General features: G+C 46.7%; 2 protein-coding genes across 7 annotated transcripts; one reads left to right on the top strand and one right to left on the bottom strand.

Moving 5' to 3' along the window:
* The first annotated feature begins 309 nt into the window (after nucleotides 1-309).
* pianp (PILR alpha associated neural protein) lies at nucleotides 310-6,708 on the top strand. 3 transcript variants are annotated; one of them, XM_029129088.3, is made up of 6 exons: nucleotides 312-632; nucleotides 827-881; nucleotides 1,087-1,496; nucleotides 1,864-1,942; nucleotides 4,507-4,653; nucleotides 5,285-6,708. In XM_029129088.3, exons 2-6 carry the CDS (start codon nucleotides 871-873, stop codon nucleotides 5,304-5,306), a joined length of 669 nt encoding a protein of 222 aa, XP_028984921.1. In that variant the 5' UTR covers nucleotides 312-632; nucleotides 827-870; the 3' UTR covers nucleotides 5,307-6,708. The 3 variants fall into 3 exon arrangements, with proteins under 3 accessions (XP_028984922.1, XP_028984921.1, XP_055359099.1); XM_055503124.1 differs by having other exon boundaries at nucleotides 312-881; XM_029129089.3 differs by lacking the exon at nucleotides 4,507-4,653 and having other exon boundaries at nucleotides 310-881.
* A 1,269-nt stretch (nucleotides 6,709-7,977) lies between these two features.
* cops7a (COP9 constitutive photomorphogenic homolog subunit 7A) lies at nucleotides 7,978-17,881 on the bottom strand. 4 transcript variants are annotated; one of them, XM_055503122.1, is made up of 9 exons: nucleotides 17,486-17,704; nucleotides 14,772-14,894; nucleotides 12,440-12,515; nucleotides 11,636-11,724; nucleotides 10,819-11,021; nucleotides 10,602-10,707; nucleotides 9,879-10,048; nucleotides 9,325-9,350; nucleotides 7,978-8,592 (listed from the first exon to the last, which is right to left on the bottom strand). In XM_055503122.1, the coding sequence occupies exons 1-8, from the start codon at nucleotides 17,492-17,494 to the stop codon at nucleotides 9,341-9,343; spliced, it is 786 nt and encodes a 261-aa protein (XP_055359097.1). In that variant the 5' UTR covers nucleotides 17,495-17,704; the 3' UTR covers nucleotides 7,978-8,592; nucleotides 9,325-9,340. The 4 variants fall into 4 exon arrangements, with proteins under 4 accessions (XP_055359097.1, XP_028984903.1, XP_028984902.1 ...); XM_029129070.3 differs by lacking the exons at nucleotides 9,325-9,350; nucleotides 17,486-17,704 and adding an exon at nucleotides 17,771-17,881; XM_029129069.3 differs by lacking the exon at nucleotides 9,325-9,350 and having other exon boundaries at nucleotides 17,486-17,689.
* Between the last annotated feature and the right edge of the window lie 534 nt (nucleotides 17,882-18,415).

Below are 18,415 nucleotides of genomic sequence, written 5' to 3' on the forward strand. Positions count from 1 at the left end.
AAATGAGCTTATTAATGTCACGCGAAGTATCATTTCTGTTTGCCTTTGTCAAATTCATTTCTATTCCTCTGTGTCCGTTTAATTGAACTCGTGGAGAAAAAAACACATAATTAGCATTTAAATCTGTTTCCTACAGTCTCTTGCCCTCCTTGTGTTGCTCTCTCTCCCCTCTCTTACTCTAGCAGACTCTACATGTCTCAGTCGCTACGGCAACCAAAGCTTTTTTTTTTTCCTCACTTGCTCGCTGTATCTCCCCCCTTTCTCTCTGTCTCCCTCTCTCATTCCCTCTCTCCACTGCCAGAGGTAGGCATGATAACTGATATGTGTCGGAGCGCGTGTTTGTCCGTGTCCGTCTCCCGGTGTGTGCGTGTGTGTGAGTGTGTGTGTGTGCGCGTGCGTGCGTGCGGGTGTCGGTGACATTTACGTGGCATTTAGTCAGTAGTTGCAGATGAGAAGTTGCCTCTCTCTGCTCAAAGTGCAGGATAGAGTATTATCTCATGCATGATGCTTCCGATGATGATTAATGTGCTGTGATCAGGTGTGTGCACTGGAAGCGTGCGCGTGCCAGCGGCACACACGAGGACTGTGTACTTCTGGATGTTGTTGCGTGCAGATGTGAAGTCTTTATGAGCGTAAGTGAGCTTTAAATTTCGTCGCCCGCGGGAAGTGTCTGTGTGTGTGTGTTTTTTTTAAAGGTGACTGACTTGGCTTTGTGCCAGCACTATTTGCTGATGCCCATGTTTACATCTCAGAGCATAAAAGAAGAGAAAAAAGCTGGACCCTCCTCCTTCCTCTCCCTCTCTTGCTCCTCTGTTTTATCTTACAGAGAGATGATCGGAGGAGCGGAGTCTCCGTGAACAGAGCGAAGCGATGGAGAGATGGTAAGACGGATAGTTGTTGGAGGTGTTGGGGGGATGTACGGGGTGCAGATGCATAAAATGTCATTTTGACTGATGGCCGGTTTGGCTGGCAATCAATGTCTGAGCTGCTGAGGTTGCCCCGGGCGCCTGTGGACCATACGTTTTCTCAGATAACTTCTCTGTCACTCCACCACCTCTCATATTTTTCCCTCCGCCTCTCTTCCAGCTCCATCTCTCCTTTCGCACGTCTGACCGCCCTTGTCTCCCTCCTCCTGGTTGCTCTGGTGACACAGCCCTCAACCTGTAACCGTGACGACAGCCAGGGCGAGGAGCAGGTGGAGACCCTCTCGGTCCAGCTGTCCGTCACAGCTCAGGTCACTCCCACCCCTCTGTGGGCGGTGGTCTGGGGTCCCACGCAGCCGTTGGAGGATGAGACCTACCACTTCCTCCCCAGCCAGGAAAGCGACCCCCGGCAGCAGCACGGGGACCAGCAGGAGGCCGGCACCGCCGCGTCGGAGGACTGGCTTTATCCCGAGGCAAGCATGCAGCCCGGAGAGAAGACGCCGCTGGAGTCCAAGGAGCGCGAAGGAGCGGAGGGCGGAGAGACGCAGGCGGAGGAGACGGAGCCCGAGGAAGGTGGGCATCAGGACGCGCACCAGGGATTTCTAAATAAAGTTGTCCGAGAGCACACGCACACATGCCAGGAGTCCTTCAGGGAATTAGCTGTCACCAGGGTGAAGCTTGACACCCTGTTGTGTGCAGCGGCCTGTGTCTGTGGCGGAGAATGCTTAATAAAGTTCTCATCACTCACGGGGAGGAATTGGCCGCTGTCGAGCTGCGAGGCGAAGAAGAAGGGAAGACGTCATCGCCGCCGAGTCCGAGTCCTGCGCAGAAAATGTCATGTCTCTGCTTTTGTTTCTGGATACAGCAACACATGGTCACAGTGTCCGATTAGTAACGGCGTGAGTGTGTGTGTGTGTGTGTGTGTGTGTGTGTGTTACAGTGGACCCTCAGTTCTACGTCACCGTGACCATCTCCTCAGTGCTCATCCTGACAGCAGTCGTCATAACAGCCAAACTCTGGTAGGAACCGTGTGTGTGTGTGTGTGTGTGTGTGTGTGTGTGTGTGTGTGTGTGTGTGTGTGTACTTTCCCTGCATGACCCGAGCGTCCACTCCGTGTTGTGAGCGTTGTGAAGTGGACACAGTGACGGTGCACATTATTTGGAGACGTGAGAAACTTAATTTAAGACTTAACTTCATGAAACGTCATTTCGTTTGAACAACGAGCATTTGAAGAGTGAGGAAACTAAATGAGGTGGTCGGTGCGAGGCCGTTTCGCAGATCTCCTGAATTAAATTTGTTCTGCAAAAGTGCTCTCTATAATAATGGATTTCTAATTAGAGTGGGGGTGTGTTGAGGTCAACAGCGGATTGATTGGTCTCTGCTTTAAACCTCAGGCTTCGTGAGATTCACACGACAGCGAGAAGCAAAATCTGCCTTCTAACATCCAGCTTTTCTGCGTTCATTAGTGCATATTCGACCCCGGTTTGACTTAAACGCTTTATGTTCGGACTCGAACGCCTCCTGCTTGACCTGATTATTATCTTGTTAGCGGCGGTTGTAGTCATTTAATAGATTAAAAGCGCTTAAATGAGACGGAGCAGATGAAGCGAAGCTGCGCTGAAGTTTAAAGGATTGTTTCCTGTACGTTGTGAAGGCGAACGCTTGATGATTGCAGATGTGAAGGCACGTGCACGTCAGTCATAACACACACACACACACACCACCAGCCTCCACCCCCCTAAAGTGGGAGCTGAGTAATTGCCTACTAATGACTTTATTAACAACACTTGTGTTCCTGAACGCCACATTCGGCACAGATGTGTCATCTGGAGGCTTCAGAGGAGCCGGTGATTAAACGTTCCCCTTAACGCTGAGCGGAGGGGGGGGCGGTGGCAGGTGGGCGCCGGCGTGGCTCGCGACCTTTGACCCCACTCGCGAATGCGGGCCCGGCTCCACCTCCAGGCGGAGGGGTTCCAGGAGGGGTTCCGCTGCGCTCGCGGCCCATTATGTGGAAATGGAGCGCCGTCGCTGGGCTGCGGTGGAGCACTTCCACGCTTTGCTGGTCAAAGCCATAACAACCGGTTTATTTGACCGCTGGGACTCCACTCTCCTCCACGCTAGTATTTCACACTCCGCTTCTCCTCCTTTTTTCCCATCCTCCCTTTCTCGCCCGTCTATTCTTTCGGCCCTCCGCCTCCTATTTACCCTAATTGTCTTATCTGCTCATTTCTTCCATATTTCTATTGTATCATAATTTTTCATTTCATTGCCCGAATCTATATAATTTGTTCTCCCTCATCCATTTTTCATCCTCCCTCTTAATCTCAAATCTAGCTCCCACACTCCTAGTTAGTCTCCCTCTCTCCCTCCCCCTCCCTCCCTGTCCTCCCCCCTTAGGCCTGCCTCTCCTCATCTCCCAGTTCTTCTTTCCCTCCGTGTCCTCCTCCTCTCCCTCAGCCTCTCCACTTACTTCCAGTTCTCATCAGTGCTTTGCCTGACTTTGCACAGCCGGTGCTCCTCTTATCTCTCTCACCAGTCTCCTATCTCGCCCAGCACTGCCGGTCCGGCTGCAGATCCGCAGATAATCCTCCAGCGTGCTGTGAGCTGATACACGATAAGTCCTCTTTCCTCTCTGTTGCCGAGACCGGCCTTTTCTGTGGTCTCGATAACTTACTTCAGCCGGACGAGACCCTCCCCGTGGCTCCAAAGCGGCCTTATAAAAGTGAGCCTCAACCTGGGGACATGGCAGCAGAGCCCGTCTATAGATTGGCTCGTGCTCCGGTGTCATAAATGTGTAAATAACACCATGTGTTAGAAGCTCCGTGGATCGAGGGGGAGGGGGCAGATGGACCCGAACCATCGCCTATAGTGGATATTGGCCACAGTCCAGTTCATTATGATCATAGATGAGCGGCATATGTGCTCAGCGATTTTCCCAGCCCCCAGAATGGTGTGTGTGTGTGTGTGTGTGGACAGGTGCTGTGAGGGCGCTCCATGGCTTTTATAGGCGCCACCATAGCGTCGGTGGGATTCTGTAGGAGCCCGGACCCGTGTCGTCACCGTAACTCACCCCTCCCGCCTGCTCCCTCACCTTGTTGCATGCCCCCCCCCCCCCCACTTGCTCCTTTCCCATATTTCGCCGTGCCTCCCTCTCCCCCCTGACAGCGTTTTAATGAGTCCGATGAGAGCACTAATTCTCTCTCACAGTGGCAGCGTAATGTGTTCGCTGACGTTAAATGGCTTGGCTGCTCTCGATGCTCTCTGACTGTGTTTCTCCGTCTTCTGTCTTTCTTCTGCCTTATTTTCTGCGTCTCTCCCTTCATCACCGTGTCATCCATCCGGCCGCTCCCTCTCCAACTCTAACTTTCTCTCCGGGCTTTTATCACGTTTCTATTCTTGTCCCTCTTTTTCTCCTTTGTCCTTAATTCCCATCTCCACCTTCTACTTCTCTCCCCCTCCATTTTTTTTTATCTTAATCCCCTCTTCGTTGTTTTCTTCTCCCACTTTCTCGCCCCTCCGTCCGTCCCCCATCCCTTCTCCTCCTCCACCCCCCCCCCCCCCTCTCTCTCTCTCTCTCTCCCAGTTACGATCGCAGCTGTTCCCAGCATCCGCCCCCGCTTTCCCGTGGCGTGGCCCCCCCCCTCTCGCTCGCGCTCCCTCGATCCCTCGCTCCGGAGGACAGCCGGCAGACGCTGCACAGCGCCTCCTCCTCCTTCGCCGACAGAGAGAGGTAATGAGTCGCCTCAGCGACTCCGCACATCCTGAGAGCGTGTGGGTCCATGAGTCTGATGTGCGTGTGCGAGTCTTTGTGCACCTCTCGATTGGCGCTGGCGCCATTGTGTGTGGAGCCGCCTTATTACTTCTTTGGCGTGCATTGTAAGGATGTACATGGAGTATAATTGGAGCGTAGTGCTATTCTCTGAGGACTATTCAGGCCTGGAGTGTTGGTGCTGCTGTAAGATATATTTGTGATTTAAACTCCCTCTCCAGATGAGTCATCGCGGGCCTGTGAAAAGACTCCCAGGCGCTGTCCATGAAATGATGCTTTTATTCGAGGGTATTTAAAGTTAATCTCAATCAGGATAATTATAGAGCTCGACTCCACAGCTCCCTCTCGCTTCCTCCTCCCCACCAGCTTTTCCTCCACCTTCCTCGTCTTCCTCCTTCTCTTCCGTCTCTTCCCTCTCGCTCCCCTGTGATGCAGCTTTCCGCCACTTTTTTTCGAGCTTCGGGCCTCTCTGCTCCACTTTCCTGCGTCGCTCTCCGTCCTCGTCGCTCCCCAGCGCCTCACAACCCCTTCTCCCCCCCCCTCTTTCTTCCTCTCGCTCACTCCCCTCTCTGTCTGTGTCTCTCACTGTCAGGATCCCAGTTGTGAACCTCTGAGGTGACTGTTCTACCATGTGGTAAACACTTCCACGGGGCCCGAGGAGGAGCGCCGGCGCGACCAGAGGGCGCGCCCGCGGCGCCGTTTCATTTTCCCGGAAACTGTGAAACGAATTCAGGGATCCCAGGTATCCAGCCATCGCCAAACTCCTCGGCTTCCCTGGTGTCTCACAAAAGCCCAACTCACGTCGCTGCTGCTCCGTCCTCCCCCCTCCTCCCCCTCCTGCGGTGTAAATTTCTTTTATGTGGCTGTGCGTCACCGTGGCCCCGCTCCCCGCTCTCAATCCCCTGTGCGGCCCCGAGCTGCGCTTCAACCCGCCATGACTAATTCACAAACAAGCAAGTTTAACAGCCGTGCAACATCCCATTACCCCTGAAATGCCCTACCTGTGCTTCCACGACGGCTCCCCGCCCTCCGGCCGCACGCAGGAAGCGGCTCGGTATTAATTCTGATCGGCTGAAGCAAACTGTCGCTCGCTTGGCTTCAGCGGGCCCGTCTCCGGCGCGCAAGCGGTTAACGGAAAGCCATTCTCCGTATCTCCAAACGCTGAACTGGGTGTTTCACAAAGCCGTTTGGCACGGCTGTAGCCAACAGGCAATGTGTTTAACATGTCACGCTCCAAAAACTGCTGTTTATTCCCCGCTTTGGGCGCCTGAAATGCAAATAGTGTGGCTTTTCTCCCTCTGCAGCGGGTGGAGGAGCCTGCTTTGTTTCAGGTTTTACTCATGATTCGTTCTCTTAATTATCTGGCTGACATTCACCTCTTTGTCGGGACGCGTGCGAGCACTTCCCTCCTCGCGGGCGGCGCGTCGGGAGCCTCGCCGCCGGTCAGAATCAAGCGCTCGGGACGCGGCTGAGGCCACGGCCGGATGAAGATGAGGAGGAGGATGGCGCACGACGAAGACAGTCGTGAGAACTGTGCACGCCATCAAAGGACCGATGTTAGCGTAACAAGGATGTCTCCCCACCTGACAGCCGAGTATCTCATATCTGGAAAAGAAAAACCGTCATCATTTGGTTCCGTGTGATTATTGAGTCGCTGCATATCAGCTGTCTGGTGCAACCAAAGGAACGTAGCACATCAAGGAGTAGCACATCATTTCTTCCTCTCCAATGAACCTGCATGTATACAGTAGGAGTTGCTTCCAATCTATTATTTATAAATGTCTATTTTATTCATCGGCGATGTCTTTCACTGCGAGATGTCACTGTGTTTTGCCAACTTTTCTAAGCAGCTTCGAGACGTCAGGCACATTTTCACTACAGATACAGCTGGTGGCATCATGTGTGGCTCGTGCAGTCCTCCAGATATACTGTCTTGTGATTTTGAGTAGCAATCCTGTAGAAATGTGGTCTTTCTGTACCATGGAAGTTCAATAAAGACTCAACACTGGCGTTTTAGCTGCGTGTCTATCTGTTTATTCCTGTGCATGTTGAATGAATTCCCCCGGGAGCTGTGTGATCTGCAGTGCTTTATGGGAAGGATAAAGCTTACACTGTGCATTTTAATAGCCACCCCTGTATTCTAATCTCTTTCTCCCTGAAGTGAACATTTAGTCCAGCGCGTTGCATTGACTCTGAACCACCGGCTTGGCAGAAAAAACTCTCGCATGTGCCAATCATGTTTTTTACCAGCGAGCAGCTGAAAGGAGGCGAAGAATGCGGCGGCTGCTCGCGTCTGAAGCCTCTCCCTTATCTCCTCACCTCATATGGATTCCTCTCGCTTCAGAAAGATTAACAGCATGCTAAGCAAGAATTTCCCGTGTACAGTTTTTCAAACCAGTGTCAATAAAATCAAGGCGGGCGGCAGAGGAGAAATGCCACTGGAAAACGTATTGAGATTCCTCGCCAGGCCTCGGCGCGGCCAGCATTTCCGTCCTCCTCCGGGGTTTTACTGATCAGTCAAAGTAATTGATTGGCCGAGTTACGAGGCACATACCGGCAGACGCTGCAGCAGTCTGTAGACAAACAGCCAACTCTAATGCAGAACTTAGGCGTGAACTCATGCGCGCAGATTCATACTTTAATAAACACGCCGCTCACCTGCCACTTTCTCTCTAAATGACATGTGGCCCGTCTAACGCGCTGCGAGGTGTACAGCTGTTAGAATTCACAGCTCCAATCTGGCAAAAACTGTCACACTGACTAAAATTAACACCCCTATTTATACGCGGGCTTGGAGAGGAAATGGAGAAAAAGGCAGGGTTAAGTGGAACAGGATCATAATCCGCCTGTCTGCGTCTCCCTCTGTATTGCTGCTGGTCAGCTAATTGCTGCCATTAACGTCACGCCGGATGAAGAGTCGGGAACGCGCACGCGGCCGCAGCACGGACGGAGAGATGGACGGGGCGGACATGATGAAGGCAATTTTGACTGTGATGGAGGTGCAAGGGAGGGTGAAAGGCAATTTCGACAGGCAATTTTGACATTGAAATAGAAGCTCTGGGCAAAACATATAAAATATGAATGCACTTGGGTGTGTGCGGCTGTGTGTAGCAATGTTCCTTGTGCACAGGGGAAGCCTCAGCTCTAGAATACATCCGTCTCTTTGGGGACATGCCCTAATTAATGGCTTGACCTCCTAACGCGTAGCCCCCTTCTGCGAGTTAACATTTAGCAGTGCTCCCTCCAGAGACGCGCATTTAATAAAAGAAGTGACAGTGACATTAATGAGACGGTCAGGAGAAGTACAGGGCTTTGTTTTATTTCCCAACTATTTATATTCTTGATTTTGTACAATTCTTAACTCAAAAAAAAGAAAACACACACACACACACACACACACACACACACACACACACACACACACACACACACACACACACGCAACATATGGTTCTTCTAAACCAAAACAATATTTTTAAAACAACAGAAATAAACACACTGATGCTGCTTCTGGTCAAAGGCAACTGACTCCCGCTGCAGACCTTTCTGTCTCCGTGTGTGACAGGTGTTGTGTGTGTGGGTGTGTTTACACTGACAGTCTGGCTGTTAGGCTATTAACAACTGCAAGAGTGAATGTCACACCTGTCACATCCATCAGCCAGTGTGCGCTTCTGAATCCATCAAGGTGAGAGTAGGTGACAAGAAAAATTCCCATGAAGCCGTCTGGTTTTCAAGTGTGTACGACAAGTGTCCGTGAACGTTGTCCACATTGTTTAATCTGTTCCATTTGTCTTTCAACAACTCCATGTGTCCATTAATCAGCGAGAGTGTCCATCGGGGCAACTATCGCTCCACTGTCTTCAGTTGGACTTGGACCAGATCTTCCCACTCCCACGTAGTCTGAGGGAGAAACAAACAACAGGATGTTGAATGTGTGCTTTTGGAGTTGTCAAAATTAATTAATATTATTTCTCTAAAAAACTTTATTGGTTTGTCTTTGTGTTGAAATCTCTAATATCTGTTTGTACTTTTTTTTTTACATTAAAACTGATCCCCATGGATTTTCCATTTCTACAAATTAAAAATAATTTTTGTAAAGGGCCCATTTCTAATCACTCACTCCTGTGCTCTAAATAGCTTCATAAAGAAATAGTGTCAAAACTCATTTCAATTTGAGGATTGAGGTTAAGCTATCATTAATTTGGATTTCATAATATTAAGTGGATCTTCATTTGAATGAAGTGTAGCGCTGAGTGATGAAAATTATAGGGTTCTATGCTTCATCAAAATGTGACAGGCAGCCAGAAAATAATCACTGCTTTCAGCGGCAACAACATAAACAGCAGGCGAGCAAAGCAACTCGTCTGATCACTGGAGAGGGAAACGAGTCTTTCAGGAGGAGAGCACACGGGGCGTCAGTACATCCAGTGACATTTTACAATCCAGGACAGATGTGAAATTAGCCACTGGTAATTGGGCCCAATGGAAGCAAAACAGAGAGAAGGTCCCTGATAGCAGGGTTAGAGTATATGGTTGCAAAACACTAATGTGCATCTGATCAAGGTACTTCATGCAGGCACTTACACACACACACACACAGTACACACACGCTCACACACACAAACCACTTACACTGGCAGCTGGCTTTTTAATGTTTGCTGAAAAAAATGGAAACATAGCAGTTCTCTGTTGGATTAACTTTGCTCTTTACAAGAACATCGGACTAATGGCTTTAATTCAGTGTGTGAAGTAGAGTCTTTACAGTGCTCTGGGTATAACTAGGTAAATTTGTATTTATGAAGCACCTTTCAAAAACCACAGTAACAAAGTGCTTTAGAGAACAAAAGAAGGAGCAGCAATAAAAGAAACGTAATGGAAAGAACCTCCACCAGCAGCATTTTGTTCCAAATTTCAAGTAGCAATAAATAGCATTTCATGCTTGGCAAAAAACAGATAAACTTCAGCAAACCAGCGAGTCTGAATAAAACACCCTTTCAGTAAATTGTTCTACGTTGCCAAACATATTTTTTTATATTTGATTTGGGTTCTTGTTTAATAAAGAAAACTCTCTTGAACTTGTAAAATGTACTGTCATCATGCAAATGAAACACGCATCCGATCCCTACATGTAGCCACAGACGTACGTACACACAAATAAGCTACAGCGTTGATGTCACAGCACTCACCCTTTAACCTTTGAACTTTTCTTGCCCGGCTGTCGGGGTTCCTGAGAGGAGGCAGGGTCTCGTGGCTCGGCTGGCTGGTCGGCGTCCTGATTAGAGGCGGCTCCAGCTGGAGCCGGCCCAGACGACGGAGAGGCAGCGCTGGCCTTTAACGTTTTCTGCAGGTTTGAAACCTGAGGGGAAAGCGGAGAGAGATTAAAAATTAAAGATTAACGAGGAGGGCTGCGCTAGGAACATGTTCACAGTTTTACAGGTCTGCTGTAATGATTCCTCTTGTTCATAATGGACACCAAGAGATCTTGGCCCTAATGTACTTACACTGGCATTGATGAGACAGAGTTTCCAAAGCAATCTGAGTTTCTAAATAAAGAGGCAATCTTTTAAGTTTGTTCAGTACAAAATGCCTTTTGAGTTTTTCGGAGTATTTCTAAAGAAGCCTGTGAGCTTGGAGGTCTTCCCCCTTGTTGATATAACAGCCACACTCACAGGATGCATGAACGGGAAGAATTATTACACCAAGGGAAACCTGTTTGAGAGTTCATAGGGAGTCATAGAGTTACCAACATGTTTCACCTGACGTGATGCAAGAAAGGAAACATTCAGTCACAATAGAACTGAAATACCACAAGTGGCTGGAAGCGGAAAAACAGAGACTGTGCCGCCTTCACAGGCTTTTGAAGCGGTGGAAGGGGGAGAGAGCTAAAGGTTGGAGGGAGGGGCACTGACCTCTGTCTCCACCTGGACCTTAACCTTCAGCTGGCTCTCTCTGTACTGGTTTGCCCTCGAGACCTGCTCCTCAATACCACACAGCACTGCCTCACACCCCGTACACCTAAGGGGGAGTAAAGGCAGACACAGAGGGAGGTAGATTGTGAGTTGGGGAAACAGATAATTGAGACATAAATCTAAAGTGTGTGCACAGGCACACAGAGGGCGGACCCACCACTCCTGCAGCGTGTTGATTATGTTTGGAAGCTCATTGGGGCCGAGGTCACGGCCCACGCTGCAGTCTACCTCCACCTGCTGGTTCCTCTGGTCCAGTTTGCCCTGGATGATGTCGCAGTAAACAGCCTCAATCAGCAGGTCCTCCAGCTCCCGCACATTCTTCAGCTCCAGCTGCTGCAGGAGCAACGAGTATGGCAGGCACTGGGAGGGGGAGACACATGAACAGACTTCACTTCCCATTCGCTCATCTTTTTTTAAACCGAGGTGATCGGGCAAGGAAAAAAATGACTTCACTTTAAAGGGATGATGGAAAACGACAAAAAATGTTACAGTAAAATTGCTCATTTGTCTAAATGTCACTGCCAGGAAAGGATGAAAGAATTTAGAATTTAACCATCCTTGAACGGGCAATTAGAGAGTTCAAGGCTGCATGCAGAGGAAACATTGACATTAGAGGGAAACAGGAAGCGACAGGGACAGAAGTGTTGATAATGTAAAGCGAGATTAGGTTAAAAGAAATGACTGCTGGTGAGAATAATGAATCAACTATTTACCAGGACCAGAAAAAGAAAAGGTCATGAGAAGAGATGCAGCATTGGAAGGTGTAAATGGGACATTCCTTAAAAAGTGACATTTATTGTACACGAGCCACTGCGCTGCTACTGAACGAGGCATCGGGATGAAACAGCAAAGAAATGCAGAAATGTTAATATGTCATTAATATCTAATGAAGCCTACAGCAAGATAACACGCTGGAGTGAGACTCATCTTTATATTTATACTGACGACAACACTGCGGTTAAAAGAGGACAAACCTTTAGGTTGGAAGCCAAGCTGATGATGGACAGATGGCGGAGTTTGTTTCTCTGTGCGGGGGTCAACTCTGGGAGAGAGGCTGCTCTCTCTACGGCGGCAAGAACACCAAGAAAGGGCAGATGATGAATAAACATGGCGGAGCGGCGTGCGGGTGTCACTCTGGCGAGGGTCAAACAGTCACACGTAATCCTGGCACTACTTATTACTTTGAAGTGTAATGTTACAGACAGACACGCAGGTGAGTGTGGAGCTGTTTAAGCAGTCAGAGAACAAAGTCGGCCCCGGCGACTGTCTCTTGCTGCCTTGCTCCCCTGGTGACAGCACTCACACCCCTGGAGACAGCAGCGCTGACAGCTCCTCTAAGGGCTCCACTACACAGCTCTATGGAAGTAAATGTTCTCTCCCTGCCGGCGGAACTCCAAAAGTAGGGGAGCACTAAAGTAGGCTGCATTCTTCTTCCAGGCTATTGGTTGATTTTCAGCATAAAAATCAGACGTCATTTTAATTAATGCACAGCACAGGCAGCATGTTACGTCACAAACCAAGACTTTGTTGTCAATTTGTGGCAGCAGTCCTGTCAAGTACCATCAGCTCATCAGCCAGGCATTAATCTTAATGACACTTTGCCCGTATAGATAGAAGAACTTGGGTAATATTGGCCTTAGTCGGCCTGCAGCAGCTCAGGTGAGGATGTTTAAAGCCTCCATGTCAAGGTGCTGCCTGGCAGCAAAGAAAGACTGCTCATAATAAGAGAGTTGTGGGCTGCCCTATTACTTATTTACACTGTGCTGCCATTGCATTACCTTTGTAGTCGCAGTAGGTTCCATAAGCAAAGAGGTTCAGGAGCTGGTACACTGGTGCGTGAGGGCCATTCTCCAGCTGTGGTTTAGAGAGAAGGTGAGTGTGAGAACAAAAGGATGCGGCACAGACACCAGTAATGAGGCGCTGTAAACAGAAACTGCAAGGCTCCCTCTTTTGTGCACGTCAGAGGAGGGAACTTGAAGGCAGTAAACATGCAGGCTACCTGCACGTCACTCACAACCGGCACCGGACCCAGAACTCAGTCACACGTCGGCTGAAAACGGCCATTTCATTTCTGCCTTCACACTGGTTGCTCCAGAGTATTATCAGTGCACCATTAGCATACTGTGAGCCATGTTTTCCCATTTATCAGCAAGTGTCACTGGTTGTTGCCATGGAAACACTGGTGTAAGTCAGCCTGGGGTTAGAGTGGCTAAATGTTAGGCTTAAACAGTCTAAAGTGCATTAGTCTAATCCATGACCACATTCAGACGGTCTAAACCTGTATGTGATGAACGGAAAACACATTAGTTTATCCTAAAACATTTGTTTACAATGAGCTTATCGTGACTTCAAATAAAACCAAAATCTGTAGAAAATGTTCCTGCTTAAACTAAAGATGTCATATGCAGAAGCATTCATAGCTGGAACCCCCAACAAACTCTCAGTGCCTCTTACACATTTATATTGTCTTTTGTTGCGGCTACTTGTAGCTTTACACAATACGTGAACCACATTTGAAGTCTGCCACGTATCTGCTTTCTACTTGTGTAACTCTATTTAGTTTGTTTGAGGGTTTTCTAATGAGAGCATCTGTTGACAATTTGTACAACTAAAATAAAGACACTGGCACCAAGTCCTCGTTTCAGAGGAGGGGAGAGCCCTGCCAACATGTTTTTGTTCTTTTAGCCAGCTCCCAGCTAGCAGCTCACGCCTGTCTTGGCCATGAAATAAGATTTACACTGCAACATAACCGGTCTACAATTAGGATTCTGGTGCAGTTTCACTAATTACAGTAATCACATGTGAGCCGGAACATATTTACTATAGCAAACAAGTTAGTGCAGCAACATTTCAGTTTACAGGTGCTGGTAACTCGACATGCAGATAAGCAAAGCCTCACATTTCTAGATGTGCGGCCCCAAATTGAGGAGTGCTGGCTGTAATTGTGGCACACGTCTGGAAAGCAGTGAAGGGAAAATAACGTTCGCTGCTGCTGAACCACATTTAGTGTTTTAAAAGCTAGATGTGTGAAAACACAACCATTAACTCATCCTGCGAGAGAAAGGCTGCGTGTGAGGAGATATTAAAAATTAGCCACAGCTATCAGCTCAACAAAAAGAAGAGCAATTAAATGAGTTAGGAAAATTTAATGTGGGAGCTTTCTGATAAAACTTCAAAACTCCTTTGTCTAGATTATTTCTGTAAATGATAAAAATAATGTTACACGCCTACTCGGCAAGTATTACTCGGTGCTTCAATCATATTTCTCTGGACTGTAGCTGCTAAGAGTCATTATAGGTACATAATTTTGCAGTAACCACTGAGAGAAACACTGAAGTAAGACAATGACAATTCTTTATTACACTCAGCAACTGGAATTCTTTCTTGAATGGCTACAGCCCTCTGTAGAAAAAGTGACTTGGATGATTGACCTTACAAGAAAGTCCAGTTGCTCCGATGCTACTGAGGATCTTCACATACTTCAGTCAATAAAGTGTTTTATTGACCAAACCATTAAGACATTCTGTTCCCTCTCTGTCAAGCATACTGATTCTCCCGGCTAGTGTCTCTCTCTGCATTCGATAAAGCGGCAGATTCGACTCCAGCTCTTCGCAGGCATTAAACCTCTGCGTAATGTCCTGTGCTTGCATGGAATTTTATCTGCACAAAATGGTGCTGATAAAAATCAATGGTGCAACCACTGTAAATAAAGACTAATGTAATTTGACTGCTTAGCGCCTAAAAGCATAACACAAATCCGTAACTATTCCCACTGCTCCGGCTTTTACTCAACACTTTCAGAGCATTTCTTGTCCTGTATGTTCATTATCTTCTCTAACAGCAGCACTTTACTTCAGAAGCAGAGTGTTAACTGTGTATTGTCATGCAGCAAACACATCACACATTCAGACATGTTGATTGGGGAGGAATTGTAACATCAGTGTTAAATAAATGTTCATGTGGTTACGTGGCTAACCTTGTGGCTTTATGTATTATTGATCCTTTTGATTCAGACTCTGCATGAGTCACTGACACATTGACATTTGTAAAAGTAATCCATGACAGGTCTGAAAATCAAAGATGTGAGAGGAAGATAAAGTGGGACTTTACCTCTCTGACATTAGGGAGCTCCAGGATGTCAGAGAAGACGTAGAGGCCTGGGGTCTCCAGCAGAGAACTGACAGCCTGGGCCAGTGCTGAACCTGACAAAGACAGAAGCTGCTCCACCTCCATCTGATGCCAGGGACACGGGTGACAGAAACACAGCGGGTTAGACTAAAGCACTGCAGACACACACATACTGAGACCAGAGTTGACAGCACACATGAGTAGAATATCATGTTGATTCTAACATATAGTGCTCTGCTCTACAGATATCATGATGGGCCTTCATAAATTATGTAATAACAGACCTTTATTAATATCTAGTTCTCATCTTCTGCCCTTTTAAAGAAAATCCAGCCACTTGTGTTCTGTTGAAAGAACGTCAATATAAATGCACAGTGCTCCTTCCTCGTTTACCAGCATTCTTGACCAAAGCACTTAACCCTCAAATTACCTGGAGAGCGCCTCAAATAGTGAAAGAGTAAGCTGCACCCGGTAGCGCCAATGTGGGGTACAAGTACAATGAATGCAAAGCAGTGCATGTATATTCATCAAGAGCGATTCCCTGAATAGAGACACGATGCAAATGTACTTTGGGCTGAGGGCAACACCAGAATAATTATCCAAGTAGTGGCAGAAAGCTGCTTGTGCCTGGAGCAGAAATTGAAACCTCATCGAAGTGCATGATACAACATGTGTATTACTTTCAATTCAAATGTGTTTTCAGTGACAAACATCCCAATTTTTATGTCCTGTTGACTTTGATGGTTTATTTAAAAGATATTAGTCCTAGTGTGCTGGACAAAACTGATGTTAAGCCTTGTAGATACAGTACATGACATATACATAATATTTTTGCAGTTGCAACAGTTTTCTTTTACCTGAGGTCATCTCTTAAAATGTATGCAGAGAATCTATTAGCCTGGATTATTCTTACTACTCTTGGTCTGCACTGATATTCGGATCATATCATCCTAAATCTGATGAATTTAGATGCACACAAGCACATCTTCCATATGCTGTCCCACCGGACGACCGTCACAGAGGTACAAAGAGCATATTCCCAAGCAAGATGGGCAAATGAGCACAGATGTGTTTCAGCCAAACAAATTAACCTACACTGTGTTTCAGAAACAGTACCTCTTTCATGTGTAGGCATTTTTTTCAAGTCAGATTAATCTCAGGATCTGAGGCTGGACTGGATCCATCTGTGTATTTCTAATGAATTTAAAAAGAACACAAAACCTGCTGCATATCAGTGGAGAGGTGGCTGGGGGAATATGCAGGCTCACTCAATATGCAGCATGCAGCTGTTCAGATACAGAATGCCTGACCACTAAGCAGTAACATATCAAATACATAAAAATCAACACGTATAAAATATTTAAAACAAGGCCTTAACAACACTAACAACACTATGCACTATTACTCACTGAGGAACATTATTATTTCAGTACTGACAGAAACATAGCAGGTATACAGTACTGACTGGCAATAATTATTCTATTGTTGCTTCTTTGTCAGTATTACACTTAAAATTGAATTAGAGATTCAAAGAGAATAAAATATAAATAACATAAGAAAAGCACGAGGTGAGAAGAAAGAAAATGATTTGAAGTTGGCAGCTTTCACTGTTGAATGATTCCCCAAACTGTCTAAACTGCACTCACTTTGACAGACTCTTATCTCTAATAATAACTGCTTCGCCCATCTGTGCCATAATCCTCTTCAACCAAAAGGGACCTTAAATTGATCTGAAGATAACTGTAAAACATTTTCAAGGCAAGATGTCTGCAGCATTTCAACAGATATGTCGACACATACCTGTACGTGCTGTTTAACTGGTGCATTTTGACATAAAATTTTGTTAGATAATAGCTAAGACTTGAAAAGAAGCAAAGTCCACGATTAGTCTATAAAGTATAGCAGAGTCTGAATTGCAAGTTAAATCCTGTGCAGCCAAAATGTCTGTCAGCATTTCCAACTATTTCTGAACAATAATGCACACGACTTCTAGAAGGTTTTCAGTAGACAGAATGCCCCATTCAATTCTGTGATTCATTGAATCTAAAAAACATCAAATATATCAAATTATCACCAATGATAAAGAGTACATATGCATATGACCTTATTACTCTAAAATTGCTTGTGGGATAGAAAATGGGGAAACATTCTGATGAGTGTAACTTCAAGGGGGCAGCGGTTATAACTATTACGTTGCTAATAAAAACACACACACAGCTTAATTAAAAACTGACATTGATTGGAGGAGAGCTAAATCTCACGGGTGCAGTGTAGATCAGATTCAGTTGATCTCTCCCTTTGCATATTTTTATACTCAGGGGTAAGTCTGTGTGGTTTCTACTTTGCAGGGGCTGTGATGTCAAGGTACTGAAGCAGGACACTGGTTGAGGAAAGACCACATGCTGAGCGAACACATTCCCCAAAGTGAAGTAGCTTATATACAGTGTAGTCACTACTTACGAACGCTACAAGCTCTAATGTGAAACCTCAAAAATCTAGCCGTAATGAAGACCATCTTACTGGCATCACATTGTTTAATATATAGCAATGATTCACCGGATATCTGAAGTAAAGCTTAATACATTCATGTTAGCGGTAGGTTAGCTGCACCGCTAAACCACACGGCTAAAACTAAAGCAGTTTAACACATATGTAAACGGCATAAATACGAGTGACGGTTAAAGTGCTCTACGTACGTGGCACATCGATGGTTTCAGATAAGACGCTGCTTTTGGAAAGGCGGTTGTGGCTAAAATGTGTATTAGCGACTGCTCCAGCTCAATGTGTCATGCTAGCTCAGCGGCTAAACGCTAACTAGCCGCAAGGCTTCGCTTTAACACTGGCGTTAGGCCTCAGTCCAAATATGCGTTTCTGGTAATTTGAGTCATACCGCTGTGCTTTATAATCAACTGGAGGTCAGCGCATCAACGTAAGCGGTTTGACAAATATGTTAAAATCGTGCTCCATGTGTCTAAATTTACCTTGTTGTGTTGGTTTCTAGCAGATAGCCTCCACTCGGTTGTTAATTCCGCTGTCAAGAACGTAACCTACGACAACAAAGAAACGTACCCTCTGATTGGCTAGTGAAATAAGTAGGCGGGACAAATACGGCTCCTCGCCAGCAATAGACAGAACAACGCCACCCAGCGGCGATGTAGTGAACTTCACGTAGTACATAGGCTTCCAGTGCGAGGAGAGGGTATCAAATCATCGTTTGTGTACGTAAGTGAAAATTAAGCTTGTCACATACATGGACATCTGTCACAGTGACCTCATGCGAGTATTCTGTTGCTGTGGATTAGACTTCTTCTTCTTCTTCTTCCCACTGCACATGTCCAATATGCTACATGAAAATTAGTTGAGCTGAGCACAATGCGACACAGTGGCACTGAACTGTATTTTTGAACGGCCAGCTATTGTGAGACAACCCCTTTGTGTCCTTGCCGCCAACCTGAGAGGTGATCATCTGTAATCCTACGAGCTGTGACAGATGGAGCGAGTAGGACAGTGGGACAGAAAGAGAAAGCTATAAATAACACACCTCTGACAAATGTGAAAAACAAGCTTACTTCATCCAGCTGTTGTTGATCAATGTTCGTACTCTACAGAAGTCCTTTCTGAATTCA

Source organism: Betta splendens, chromosome 16, assembly GCF_900634795.4.
Source record: "Betta splendens chromosome 16, fBetSpl5.4, whole genome shotgun sequence".
Lineage (NCBI taxonomy): Eukaryota > Metazoa > Chordata > Actinopteri > Anabantiformes > Osphronemidae > Betta > Betta splendens.

Coding starts and splice junctions, on each gene's coding strand:
- pianp (XM_055503124.1), top strand. Junction 1,943..4,506: donor GTCATAACAGCCAAACTCTG/GTAGGAACCGTG, acceptor TCTCTCTCCCAG/TTACGATCGCAGCTGTTCCC. Junction 4,654..5,284: donor TCCTTCGCCGACAGAGAGAG/GTAATGAGTCGC, acceptor TCTCACTGTCAG/GATCCCAGTTGTGAACCTCT.
- cops7a (XM_029129069.3), bottom strand. Junction 11,022..11,635: donor GCTTGGCTTCCAACCTAAAG/GTTTGTCCTCTT, acceptor TCCCCCTCCCAG/TGCCTGCCATACTCGTTGCT. Junction 8,593..9,878: donor AAAAGTTCAAAGGTTAAAGG/GTGAGTGCTGTG, acceptor TTTCTCCCTCAG/ACTACGTGGGAGTGGGAAGA.